The sequence below is a fragment of the Rhinopithecus roxellana genome, chromosome 20, assembly GCF_007565055.1.
Source record: "Rhinopithecus roxellana isolate Shanxi Qingling chromosome 20, ASM756505v1, whole genome shotgun sequence".
Classification (NCBI taxonomy): Eukaryota; Metazoa; Chordata; class Mammalia; order Primates; family Cercopithecidae; genus Rhinopithecus; species Rhinopithecus roxellana.
Window position 1 is genome coordinate 50,112,720 of NC_044568.1, and position 14,041 is coordinate 50,126,760.

The 14,041-nt window shown below is 44.5% G+C and overlaps 1 protein-coding gene across 2 annotated transcripts in view; it reads left to right on the forward strand.

Annotated features, from left to right (window-relative positions):
- XYLT1 (xylosyltransferase 1) overlaps positions 1-14,041 on the forward strand; it is a 370,795-nt gene that overhangs the window by 342,089 nt on the left and 14,665 nt on the right. For both annotated transcript variants that reach the window (XM_030924432.1, XM_030924433.1), the window contains 2 exons: positions 2,997-3,192; positions 13,395-13,728. In XM_030924432.1, the coding sequence (XP_030780292.1) occupies positions 2,997-3,192; positions 13,395-13,728 (530 nt within the window). The remainder of the gene's footprint in view (positions 1-2,996; positions 3,193-13,394; positions 13,729-14,041) is intronic.

Genomic DNA, 14,041 nt, shown 5'->3' on the forward strand with positions numbered 1-14,041 from the left:
AGAGAAAGGGGCCAGACTTTGTGGACCAGGTAAGGAGTTTGGATTTTATTGCAACCACAAAGCAAGGTGCTTGTGGCATTTAAGTGGGGGACGATGGATGTGGCTACTATAGGAACAGGTTATAGTGGGCAAAAGTAAGAGGGGGTGACAATTAAGGAAGCTGCTGCAGAGGCCCAGGTACAAAATGATGGTGGCTTGGACCAGGATTCTGGCAGTGTATAAGGAGAATAGAGGATGGAAGGGGCCAGGTGTGATGGCTCACACCTGTAATCCCAGCTATGGAGGAGGCTGAGTCAGGGAGAATTGCTTGAACCCGGGAGGTGGAGGTTGCAGTGAGTCGATTTCATAACACTGCACTCTGGCCTGGGTGACAGAGTGAAACTCCATCTCAAAAAATGAAAAGAAAGTGAAGGGAGGCAAGTAATCAAAGATTGACTTCTAAATTTTTTTTGACTGCTGCTTTCTGGAAACACTTTCTTCCTTTGACTCCAAAGACAGCAAGTTCTCCTGCTTCACCCACCTCATAGAACATGCACTGGCAGTGCTTTACTTGTCTATTGTCAAGATAACACTGTGTAACCAACAACTCCCAAATCAGTGTTTTGAAACAATATGCATTTATGTAACGCTCAAGTTTGCAGATGAGCTGGACAGTTTTCCCAGTCTGGGCTGGCCTTGCTCCTGTATCTGCAGCCAACTGCAGGTCGGGAAGTGGCTCTGTGGTCCTTGGCTGGGAATAGTTGCCTGAGCCTAGCATGGCTTCAGCTGGGACAATTCGGGTAGCTCTGCTGTTTCAAATGTCTCCTCCTCCAGCAAGCTAGCCTAGGCATGCTCTCATGGTGACCTCGAGAGAGCAAGAAAGCAAACAGAAATGTGCAAGGCATCTTGAGGCCCTGCCCCAGAACTGACAGGACAGCCCTTCTACCGCTGTCTGTTGTCCAAAGAAGATTCCAGAGGTAGAAAAATAGGTTCTGCCTCCCAGGTACAAGGAAACTTGCAAAGTCACATGGAAGAGAGCATAAGATACAGGAGATGGGAGATTTGGGGACATGACTGCGGGCGACCACTGGCTGTTTCCTGACTGTATCTTTGCTGTCCAATACGGTAGCCACAGGTGGCTATTTCAGTGTAAATTAACTAAAACTAAATACAATTTAAAATTCAGTTCCTCAGTCACACTGGCCATATTTCAAGTGCTCAGCAGTAGCACGTTGCTAGTGGCTTGGGAGATGGGGGCCCCAAAATCTCATAAATCATCACTAAAGAACTTATGTAACCAAATACCACCTGTTCCCCCCAAATCCTGTGAAAAGAAAAAACTTTTAGCTGGGCGCAGTGGCTGACACCTGTAATCCCAGCACTTTGGGAGGCCGAGGCGGGCACATCACTTGAGGTCAGGAGTTTGAGACCAGTCTGGCCAACATGGTGAAACCCTCGTCTCTACAAAAATATAAAAACTCACCGGGCATGGTGGCCGATGCCTGTAATCCCAGCTACTCGGGAGGCTGAGTCAGGAGAATCGCTTGAACCCGAGAGACGGAGATTGCAGTGAGCCAAGATCACACCACTGCACTCCAGCCTGGGTGACAGAGTGAGACTCTGTCTCAAAAATATATAAATAAAACATTTCTATCATCATAGGTTTTCTGTGACAGCCCTGCCTAGATTTTGCTGCAGTGGTGGAATGACAGCACAATCCCTGGACTGTCCACTCCCAAAGTCCAGATTTAAAACAGGTTTGCATGAACTGTGAATGCCCAGCAAACAATCTGAGGACTGTTCAAGTTTCGTTTTTTTTTCCATGCCCCCTGGAAGGCAACCCAGTAACAAGGCAGTGATTTCAGGAGATATGTGAACAAAGGAAGGCAGCTTCCCTGTTATAATTGGACATAAAGACTTAAAACTCCAGATCAGGACCAGAGGGAAGGCTGCATTTAGCTGAGCGGGGACAATGATTTGTGAAATGCTGTTATGAAGGACCCACAAGCGCCTTCTTAATGTTGTGCAACTTACACATTGCAGAAGCAGCAGCTTTTTATCTGACAAGTAGGAGATACCAAGCGGGGCTCCTCCAAGGTTCTCCTCTTTTGCTCTCTGCTTCCCCCTGTTCTCTGGACATCGCCGCTTCGCTACCCTGTCCCTTTCAGCCAGCAAGCTTTTGCGGATCAAAGACATGCATTTTAAAACAACAAGCCACGTTTGCATGTGTGTTTATCTCAGATTGGCTATCGTTGTTAATGATGATAACCAGTGTGAGTGGTAAGGACTGTGAGAGAATAAATCAGTACTTCTGAAACAGTTAAGCTGCAGACACGAAGAGCCTCGGAGATTTAAACAGAAGGGAGACAAATGAAAGGTTTTGCTCAAAGATGTTGAATGCAGCACTGTTTAGAGAAGCAAAAAATTAGAGTTATCATCCAGTGATAGGGAACTTGCTTTATAAAATCTGGTATTAACGATGATGAAACACAGAGCATCAACACATACAAAACCATGTCTTCAGAGACTTTTCAAAGATGTGATAATCCTCAGGAAATACTATACAAAGAAGACAGAATAATAGCTAGGATAGATAGATGCCAACTATGTAGTATTTATGCAAATAGATGCATAGGAAATAAGGCCAAAGGGAAATCCATCAACATGACAGTGTTCACACCCCATTTTCACTGCCCAGTACCAAGCACCAGAGGACTGAATATCTGTGAATGGACATTATGTATGGGAAGAGGCATGGAAAGTAGTCATTTTACTTTCTTTGTTGTGCTTTGCTACAGTCAGCATGGTTTTCATTTATAATCAGCAAAAGAAAAAAGTATTCCTAGTCATTGAGATCATAGATACATAGGGAGCAGCTTTCAGACAGATGCAAGGAAAATGGTAGGCACTGTACACAGTGGGGGCTGCTTTAGGAACAAAACTAGCTTGGTAGATGGGGAGCCTCACTGTTATCCTACACACCTTGGGCCCTAACCCATGAGCGCCTGTGTTTTCAGGTACTACCCAATGGGCCACCCAGCATCTGTCCACCTCTACTTCCTTGCCGACCGCTTCCAGGGCTTTCTGATCAAGCATCATGCTACCAATCTGGCCGTGAGCAAACTGGAGACTCTGGAGACCTGGGTGATGCCAAAAAAAGTCTTCAAGATCGCAAGCCCACCCAGCGACTTTGGGAGGCTTCAGTTTTCCGAGGTAAGAGGCCAGGTCTTGTCACGTTTCGTTGTATTTTGCAGTTCCCTTGGCCAGATTCCACTCTACTATCTGAGACTTCTAGTTGGAGATGGAGGAGAAGAGGACTTGGAGAGCCCTAAAGCTAAGCTAACCCCGTGCCTGGAGAAGGCTCTCCGGCCCCAGTCACTTTCACCAGCATCTTAAACAGGGAAAGATGAAACCAACTGGAGCACGGATGTATTTTTTAGGGTAGAATTTCTGCCCCTCTGAATTTTTTATACTAGCCAGTGATGACTCCTAAACCAATGTCAGTAATATTAGTCGCATTTTCCAGAATGGAGAACTGAGGCTGATAGAGATCCAAAGATTTTCTGGATTACTAGGAAGTGGGAGAGCTCAAAATTCAACCTAGGTCTCTTTGGCCACAAATCCTATGCTGAGTTGTGGTTTTGTCTCCCCAGGTTTTAGCACCCTTGGATTCGCTCAAGGGAAGTACCAGATCAATCACTGAGTATATGATTAGATGAATAGATGGATGATGGATTGAAGGAAGGATGGATGGACAGATGGGTCACATAGCTAGTTTTTATTCTTTTGATCATTCTGATCTAAATCCAAATGATATACCTTCAGAGAAGCCTTCCCTGGCCACCCACTTAAGCTGCTGCAATAACTACATTCTCCACCCAACCCTTCCCTATTTTAATACTTTTTCGTAGCATTTACTATCTAAAATTATCTTGTTGCTTTATCTGGTCACTCATTGATTGTTCACAGGAGAGTTGGAACTGTGTCTCCCTCTTCACTGCGGTATCTCCAGCACACAGAGAGTACAGAGTATTTATAGATGTTGAGTAAGACTTCTGAATGAGTATGTGAGTGTACCTGGGTCGTGGTGCAGGAAGGAAGGGGAAGCATGATCAAGCCTGGTGCGTGTTGTTCACACAAAACTGCAGCACCTAGTTTCTGCCTTTCTCACATTTGTAAGGGCTAAGGAGGTAATTTGTCTCAATGGTTCTGACTGCTGGATTAGGGACCAAGAGTCTGATTGTAGACTATGGTACATCTTGAGGGGCTAAGAGTATGTTGGGGAGAGGGGGAGTCCCACCTGCTTCTATTTTCCTTGACAGTCCTTCTCTAGCTTCTGTGGCCCTGCCTAACCTGTGCTCCAGCGAATGTATGTATCCCCATGAAAAACAGGCACCAGTGAGAGTTTCTTGTTGAGCCACTGTTTTCAATTAAGACTCCTAGTGGATTTGCTGGATATGAGCTGCCAAGGGAGCCCACTCCATAAATTACTGGTGTCAGGGGGCAATTAGATACTGCCCCAGTTGGATTCTGTGCTAGGGGCCTGAGCAGCCAATTGACAACATTAATGTCCCATTAAAGAGATGAATGCCTGGTGTCTGGGCTCTCCCTGTTTATCAGCCTGCTGTTGGGCAATTGGGTACTTCTGGCAGTGACAAATGATGTTGCCCCCCCCCCATAGCTAGTGCTTTGGGGGAGGGTCCTCACTACACAGGTCTGGTACCCTTGGTGTGAGAACCATCAAAATCACTGGCAAAAATAACAGCATGTGATGCAGAGAGCCCTCACTTGTATTTTGAATTTTTTCTAAAGTCTTAATTTTAATGGCAAATGAACAGAAAGGGAAGGAAGAATGACAGGGCCACTCTGTAGGCTATTTAGGATCTCCTTGGAGTTAGCACCATCCCAGGGCCTTGCATCGTGCCTGACTCACAGCAAGTGGCTGAACAGCTCAGATACATTTCTCCAATCCATGGGAATTTCATGCTATTGACTTGGAAAAAAAGGATGCTCATTGTTTCTGCAGGTAGTCACCGAGTGCCTACAATGTGCCAGGTTCAGGAGGGATCGTGGTGAACCAAGCCCCTGTGGTCATGGAATTGCAGTCCAGTGGGGCAGTCAGCCAATAAGTGAGCAAACAGATACACAAAAACAACTCAGCTAATGACAGGTATTCTAGAGAAAACTTCATTCATGTGATTCCTGGGGACTCAGGACCTTGATGGGGACAACCTTCGATAGAATGATTCATCTGGGAAGGCTTTTCTAAGGAGATCACTGCAGAGCTAAAGCCTGTAAAAGAACCAGTCCTGGGGAGATCTGGAGCAGAGGGAAGAGCATATACAAAGGCCCTGAGGCACTCGGAATGAGCTAGGAGTACTCAAGTTGCTGTGAGACCAATGCACTGAGTGCAGCAAGTGAGAAGGAAACTGGTAGGAAAGAGGCCTCAGGGAGTAGTCTTGCAGGCCCTGGAAAGATGTTCAGGCTGTATTTTAAATGCAATGGAAAGATAGAGGGAAAATGGCAGATAGGAAGCAGGACGAACTTGCAGCTCCCACTCGGATGGACAGAGCGGTGTGTGGAGCCCCACATCATGAACTTTTGCTCCCAGAAGTACTGCAGAAACATGCCAGGAAAGACAAGAGAATCCACAGAGCCTTTAAAGGAGGTGGATTGCCCTGCAGGCTCCGTGGGACAGCCAAGGAACTGTGAATCCCCAGATCACACTAGCTCACCAGCAATGGATTCAAATCAAGAAGAAATCTCTGAATTACCAGAAAAAGAATTAAGAAGTTCGACTATTTTTTTTTTTTTTTTTGAGACGGAGTCTCGCTCTGTCGCCCAGGCTGGAGTGCAGTGGCCGGATCTCAGCTCACTGCAAGCTCCACCTCCCGGGTTCACGCCTTTCTCCTGCCTCAGCCTCCCGAGTAGCTGGGACTACAGGCGCCTGCCACCTCGCCCGGCTAGATTTTTGTATTTTTTAGTAGAGATGGGGTTTCACCGTGTTCGCCAGGATGGTCTCAATCTCCTGACCTCGTGATCTGCCCGTCTCGGCCTCCCAAAGTGCTGGGATTACAGGCTTGAGCCACCGTGCCCGGCCAAGAAGTTCGACTATTAAGCCAATTAAGGAGGCACCAGAGAAAGGTGAAGTCCAACTTAAATAGAAAACAGTCACAACTTCTGAAAATGAAGGACACACTTAGAGAATTGCAAAATGCACTGGAAAATCTCAGCAATCTAATCAAATGAGTAACAGAAAGAACTTTAGAACTTGAAGACAAGGCTTTCAAATTAACCCACTCCAACAAAGACAACAACGAATTTTAAAAAATGAACAAAGCCTTCAAGAAGTTTGGAAGTATGTTAAATAACCAAACTTAAGAATAATTGCGTTCCTGAGGAAGAAGAGAAATCTAAAAGTTTGAATAATGAGAGAATAATTGAGGAAAACTTCCCTAGCCTTGCTAGAGATCTAGACATCTAAATAGAAGAAGTACAAGGAGCACCTGGGAAATTCATTACAAAAAGATCACGCCTAGGCACATAGTCATCGAGTAATCTAAAGTCAAGACAAAGGAAATAATCTTAAGACTCAAAAGCATCAGGTAACCTATAAAGGAAAACCCAGCAGATTAACAGCAGATTTCTCAGCAGAAACCCTACAAGCTAGAAGGGTCCTATCTTTAGCCTCAACAATTACCAGCCAAGCATCGTGTATCCAGCGAAACTAAGCTTCATAAATGAAAGATACAGTTTTTTCAGACAAATTCTAAGATAATTCACCACTACCAAGCCAGCACGACAAGAACTGCTAAAAGGAGTTGCAAATCTTGAAACAAATCCTCAAAATAAACCAAAATAGAATCTCTTTAAAGCATAAATATCACAGGTCCTGCAAAACGACACAATGAAACAAACCAAGGTATTCAGGCAACAAATAGCATGATGAATAGAATAGTACCTCACATCTCAATACTAATGTGGAATGTAAATAGCCTAAAAGCTTCACTTAAAAGATACAGAATCGATAAGAATTCACCAACCAGGTGTCTGCTGTCTTCAAGAGACTTGCCTGGCACATAAGGACTCACATGAACTTATGGTAAAAAGGTGAAAAAAGATAACTCCATGCAAATGGACACCAAAAGTGAGCAGAAGTAGCTATTCTTATCAGACAAAACAAAACTTTAAAGCAACAGCAATTAAAAATGACAAAGAGGGACATTACATAATGATAAAAGGACTAGTCCAACAGGAAAATACCACAATCCTAAATATATATGCACTAACACTGGGGCTCCCAAAACAATTACTACTAGACCTAAGAAATGAGATGGACAGCAACACAGTAATATTGACACACTTCATCAAGACAAAGTCAATAAACCAACAGTGGACTTATATGCTATACTCTACAACAAATGGACTTAACAGATACTTACAGAACGTTTTACCCAATGACTGCAGAATTGGGTAAAACAATTCTATTATACATGCTATTCATTGGCACATGGAACATTCTCCAAGATAGGCCATATGATAGGCCACAAAACAAGTCTCAACAATTTTAAGAAAATCAAAATTACAGTGAGTACTCTCTCAGACCACAGTGGAATAAAATTGGAAATTAACTCCAAAAGGAACCCCCAAAGTCATGCAAATACATGGAAACTAAATAACATGCTCCCGAATTCAATGTTTCTGGGATACAGCAAATCCAGTGCTAAGTGCAGAGTTCATAGCATTAAATGCCCACATCAAAAAGTCAGAAAGAGCCCAAAGAGACAATCTAATATCACACCTTAATGAGCTAGAGAAACAAGAACAAACCCAAATCCACCAAGGAGAGGTAAGAGACCTCTACAAGGAAAACTGCAAAACACTGGTGCAAGAAATCATAGATGACACACACAAATGGAAATACATCCCATGCTCTTGCATGGGTAGAATCAATATTGTGACTATGACCATACCGCCAAAAGCAATCTACAAATTCAGTGCAATTCCCATCAAAATACCACCATCGTTCTTCACAGAACTAGAAAAAAACAATCCTAAAACTCATATGGAACTAAGAAAGAGCCTGCAGAGCCAAAGCAAGACTAAGCAAAAAGAACAAATCTGGAGGCATTACATTACCCAACCTTTAAAGCATACTATAAGGCCATAGTCACCAGAACAGCATGGTGCTGGCATAAAAACAGGCATATAGACCAATGGAACAGAATAGAGAACCCAGAAATAAAGCCAAATACTTACTGATCTTCAGCAAAGCACACAAAAACAAAGTGGGAAAAGAACACCCTATTCAACAAATGGTGCAGAAATAATTGGCAGGCCACATGTAGAAGAACGAAACTAAATCCTCATCTCTCACCTTATACAAAAATCAACTCTGGATGGACCAGACTTAAATCTAAGACATGAAACCATAAAAATTCTAGAAGATAAAATTGGAAAAACCCTTCTAGACACTGGCTACGGCAAAGACTTCATGACCAAGAACCCAAAAGCAAGTGCAACAAAAACAAAGATAAATAGATAGGACTTAATTTTAAAAGTTTCCACAAGGCAAAACAAATAACCAGCAGAGTAAACAGACAACCCAGAGAGTGGGAGAAAATCTTTGCAATCTATACATTCCAACAAAGGACTAATTTCTGGAATCTACAAGGAACTCAAATCGCAGGAAAAAACAATCCCATCAAAAAGTGGGCTAAGGCCATGAATAGACAGTTCTCAAAAGAAGATAATACAAATGGCCAATGAACTTACAAAAAAATGCTCAACATCACTAATGATGAGGAAAATGCAAATCAAAACCACAATACGATACCACCTTACTCCTGCAAGAATGGCTATAATCTAAAAATAATAGATGTTGGCATGGATGTGGCAAAAAAGGAACGCTTTTATGCCGTTAGTGGAAATGTAAACTAGGACAACCACTATGGAAAGCAACGTGGAGATTCCTTAAAGAACTCCAAGTAGTTCTACCATTTGATCCAGCAATTCCACTATAGGCTATCTACCAGAGGAAAAGAAGTCATTATACAAAAAAGATTCTTGCACACGCATGTTTATAGCAGCACAACTCGCAATTGCAAAAATATGGAACCAGCCCAAATGCCCATCAGTCAATGAGTGAATAAATTCCACACCGTGGACTACTACTCAGCCATAAAAAGGAATGAAATAATGGTATTTGCAGCAACCTGGATGGAATTGGAGACCATTATTCTAAGTGAAGTAATTCAGGAATGGAAAACCAAACATTGTATGTTCTCGTAAGTGGGAGCTAAGCTATGACAAAACAAAGGCTGAAGAATGATACATGGCTTTGGGGACTCAGGGGCAAGGGTTGGGGGATATGGGGGATAAAAGACTATACATGGGGTACAATGTATACTGCTCAGGTGATAGGTGCACCAAAATCTCAGAAGTCACCACTTAGATGAAGGAACTTATTCATCTAACCAGACACCACCTGTTCCCCAAAAGCCTACTGAAATATATACATATACACACACATTATAAACTCAAATAAATAAATAAATAAATAAATGCAATGGAAAGCCACTGGTTGGTTGGAAGCCAGGGAGCAGTATGTTAAGCTTGAATTTGAATATGTATTTGAATTTGGGTAATTGACCATTCTGCAGTGGATGGTGGTGAACTTCCACAGTGAGGCCCCTTGAGAAGGTCTTGGAGGTCACAGAGGATGTGACAGCAGCAGAGCCCTAGCTCAGGCTGCCCCACCCCTCACCCTTCATGCGCCTCGGTTGAGAAACAAGATCCAGGTTGTTTGTCAGCTGCTCCAGAACTCTCCTGCACAGGTTATCTTGGTTTTAAAACTCAGATTTCAGGAAAGTGTTTATCCTCATTTCTTTGGAGGATCCAAGGGCAGTGTTCTGGAGGGTTCCCATCTTCCCCTAACTGGTGAAAAATCTCTTCCTTAAATATGACCCTAAAGTAGTTTTGTGGCCATTCATCTGTTTTGTTAGTATCTGTTGGAAACTAGTGTGTGGAGGGAAGTCCATGTGTTCAGTCCCTACTCATTCAGTATGTGTTCAAGATAGATTGATAGACAGGTGATACATAGATAGATGATTAACAGCCAGATAGATGGTTGGATAGATTAATAGGTAAACAGATGAACAGATATTGATGGATAGAATAAAGTTGACTGAGACAGACTGATAGAGATAGATGATAAACACATAAGTAGATGATCAATCTACATAGATCATCAATTGATCAATAGATAATAGGTGCTCAATATATCTCTATTTCTAGACCTCTATAGAGATACATTGAGCATCTACAGTAGATAGGTACAGAAATAGAGATATATTGAGCATCTACTCTATGCTCAGCACTGTTTCAGACACTAGAGACATGTTGGTAAGCAAGCCCTGCCCTCATGGAGTTAACAGTCTAGAGCTGGAGAGAGACAGAGACCTATAAATTAAAACATGCAGTACTGTGGGGGTCAGGAGAAAAGCTCTGATGATCACATACTTAGAGATATACCTCAGTGGTGCCTCTGTCCAGGAAAGACTTCTGAGTAGAGGTGATACCTGAGCCAAAACCTAGATAACAAGTTTGAGCTGGCTAGGAGGATGCTGGGAAAAGTAGACTGGTCCAGAGAACAGGCGGATCATGGCCAGAAGATCAAGAGGAAACAGCCCTTCAGAATGAGGTGCTGAGAGTAACCCAGGGTGGCCTGGAGGAAGGAGCAAGTGGAAGGGAGGGAGAGGGATAGAGATGACAGAGGTGAAGCTGGAGCCAAACCAGAAAGGTCTCCAGGAAAGCTGAGTCTGAACTGAATCCTGTTGATCGTTCATTTGTTCCTTCAATAAATAGTATCCTTTTAATTCCTACTGTGTTCTGGGCACTTTGCTAGGCACCAGGGCAGGGGCAAGGGGACAGAAGGCACTGGTCCCTGCTGATCCACAGGGTAGTAGAAAAATACCAAGATTTCTTAAGTCTGGGAGGGACAGCAGCCCCTGCAGGAACGTCAGAGTAGTAACTACCTCTGTTACTCTCAGGATGCTTGCTTGTTTTTTTTTTTGTTTGTTTTTTGTTTTGTTTTTTGTTTTTTGTTTTTTTTTTTTTTTTGAGATGGAGTCTCTCTCTGTCTCCTAGGCTGGAGTTCAGTGGCCTGATCTCAGCTCACTACAACCTCCACCTACCAGGTTCAAGCAATTCTCCTGCCTCAGCCTCCCGCATACCTGGGACTACAGGCGTCCACCACCACTCCCGGCTAATTTTTGTATTTTTAGTAGAGACGGGGTTTCACCATATTGGTCAGGCTGGTCTCGAACTCCTGACCTTGTGATCCGCCCACCTCGGCCTCCCAAAGTGCTGGGATTACAGGCTTGAGCCACCGCGCCCGGCCCTCAGGATACTTTCTTAGTCCTAATCTTTAGTCTCTGTCCTGATGAAAACTGAAAGCAAGATACGTGCCAGTGAGTGTACACGGATGGCAGCCACCCCTGGTAGGCAGTAGGGATTCGGTTTATATGTGTTGGGTGAATGAATGACTGAGAGTGAATGAATTAATGAATGGGAGGCAATATGTAGCATAGTGGATGAGAATGCAGCCTCTGGGGTTGGACTTCCTGGGTTCCTATGCTGGCTCTGCCCCCTCTGACCATAGCAAGTTATCTCACTTCTCTGAGACTCAGTTTCCACATCTGTAAAGTGAACCATAATGACAAGGGTCTCCCCTTTATGGATTTGGGAGCATCAAATGAATGGACATGTCTGCCTGGCACACTGTAATCCCTCAGCAAATATTAGCAGTGGAGCTCTGTATCCTGGGTAAAGAATGGACTGACATAGTAACTCTTGCAAGAACAATGAGAAACTAGATCAGCTCTTATTTCCCCTGCACATAGGAAATCTCAGAATGTAGGTGTGTGTATCCACACCCGACCTTCATGCACACACACATTAGAGTTGCTAATCATGGGAAGACAACAGAGGCAGTGCAAGCTCATACTGTACCCGTTATTTGCCCCAACATGCCTACATGCTTTGTCCTCATAAACCACTAAATGAATCCACCTGGGGGAGATCTCTTTTTTCAAATTAGACGACCCCTGATTTAATTTGATTTGAAATAACCACAAAGCTCATTGTCAGGAATCTCCCTCGTTCATTCATTTTTGGTCAAGCCATTCACCCATTCATTCAACATTGCTCGAGCACCTACCGTGTACTAAACATGGTAGTAGGCACCAAGAAAGAGCAGAGAACCAGCCAGGTAAAGCCCCCGTTCACACAGAGCTTATATTACAGCTGGAGGAGATAAGGAATAAATACACCGACAGACGACTCTGAGATAGTGCTTATCACCACTGGTAGGAAGAAAATAAAGCGGGAGGGAATGACACAGATTGACTGAAGGTCCATTTGAAATTTGGGGTGGGGGGTGGTCAGGTAAAGACTCTGTGAGGCAGCTTTAGACATAAGGGGCTGGCCGTGCAAGGAAGGCGTATTCCATACAGGGCAGATGGTGCAGGAATGCTGAGCTGGAAATGAACCTGCCTTGATTGAGGTGGCTAAAACAAGGCATCCTGGAGAAAGATGGGGAGGGGGTCATGGAGTTGGAGGACGGGGCGAGCTCAGACTCTGACTGCACTAAGAAGCCTGGGGGCAGCAGTAAGAGGACATTTTACCAGGCCTTTCTGACTACAGGATATAGAAGAAACTGCTGGTGGCACAAGTGGAAGGAGGGAAGCCCAGAGAGGATTGCGGTGGGTCACAGGCGCACACATCCCCAGCTGGCTGGCAGGAAGGAAGGATCGCAGGATGACTCTCATGCTTACGTTCCAGCTCTAGGTGCCTTGAGAAAGCCAGAGCTGTCTCTTCCTAGGAAACCTATTTAAACCCCCGTAGATGACAGGCAATGCTCAGGGTCTCTAGCGTATGATAGAGCAGCTGTAATAACATAACCTCTATTCTTGTTCAGAACCATTGCACAAAGTGGAGGTGTGTGATTTGGAAAACCAAGGATGGAAGTGGAAACCAGCTATACCTGTTGAGTGGCAGGGTGTATGTTTCTGTGGAATGGCCTGCAAGCAAGGCATTCATTCATTCATTCATTCATTCATTCACTCATTCAGTCCATGTTTGGTTTTCTTTTCAAAGCACACGCCATACACGAGGCACAGGAGGCCCGGTGGTTTAATAAAAGGACCACAGGCCTTGTGATCCTTCAGACTGAGACCAGATCCCAGATCTTCTGCTTATAAGCTGTGCAACCTTGAGCAGGTGACTTAGTTGGATCCTCAGTTTCTTCATCTGTAAAATGGGTATATGAAAGCTAACAAAGGGGATCCTAGGCCTTCCTGAGACCTAGCACCCTAGTTCAGGCCCAGTGACTTCAGAATTCACTCCCGTTTTAGGTTGGCACTGACTGGGATGCCAAGGAGCGGCTGTTCCGCAACTTTGGGGGTCTCCTGGGGCCCATGGATGAGCCGGTGGGTATGCAGAAGTGGGGGAAGGGGCCCAACGTGACCGTGACTGTCATTTGGGTGGATCCCGTCAACGTCATCGCAGCCACCTACGACATCCTGATTGAGTCCACTGCCGAATTCACGCACTACAAGCCCCCTTTGAACTTGCCCCTGAGGCCTGGGGTCTGGACAGTGAAAATTCTCCATCACTGGGTGCCAGTTGCAGAGACCAAATTCCTCGTTGCGCCTCTGACCTTCTCCAACAGGCAGCCCATCAAACCGGGTGAGTACTCCTAGTATCTCTGTGGGGGAAATATTCCTTCCCCGGGGAACCCGAGGGTTTTTGGTGTTGGTAGGCAGCACTGCTCAGATGTAGGGCAAGCAGCGTCCTTGCAGAACGGTACTCCTTGCTCTCAGTACTTTTCTCTGCGTTTCCCTAGAGAACCATCTAATTTCCTACCCGCACACTGAGGTGTCACCTGTGTAGGTATTAGGTACCTGTTTGTTAGATGCTCTCCCACTGAACTTCCAGAAGGCCTAGATCATATTGAAGACAAGCTGGGAAATACATCCAGGCAGGTATTAAGGATCAGCAA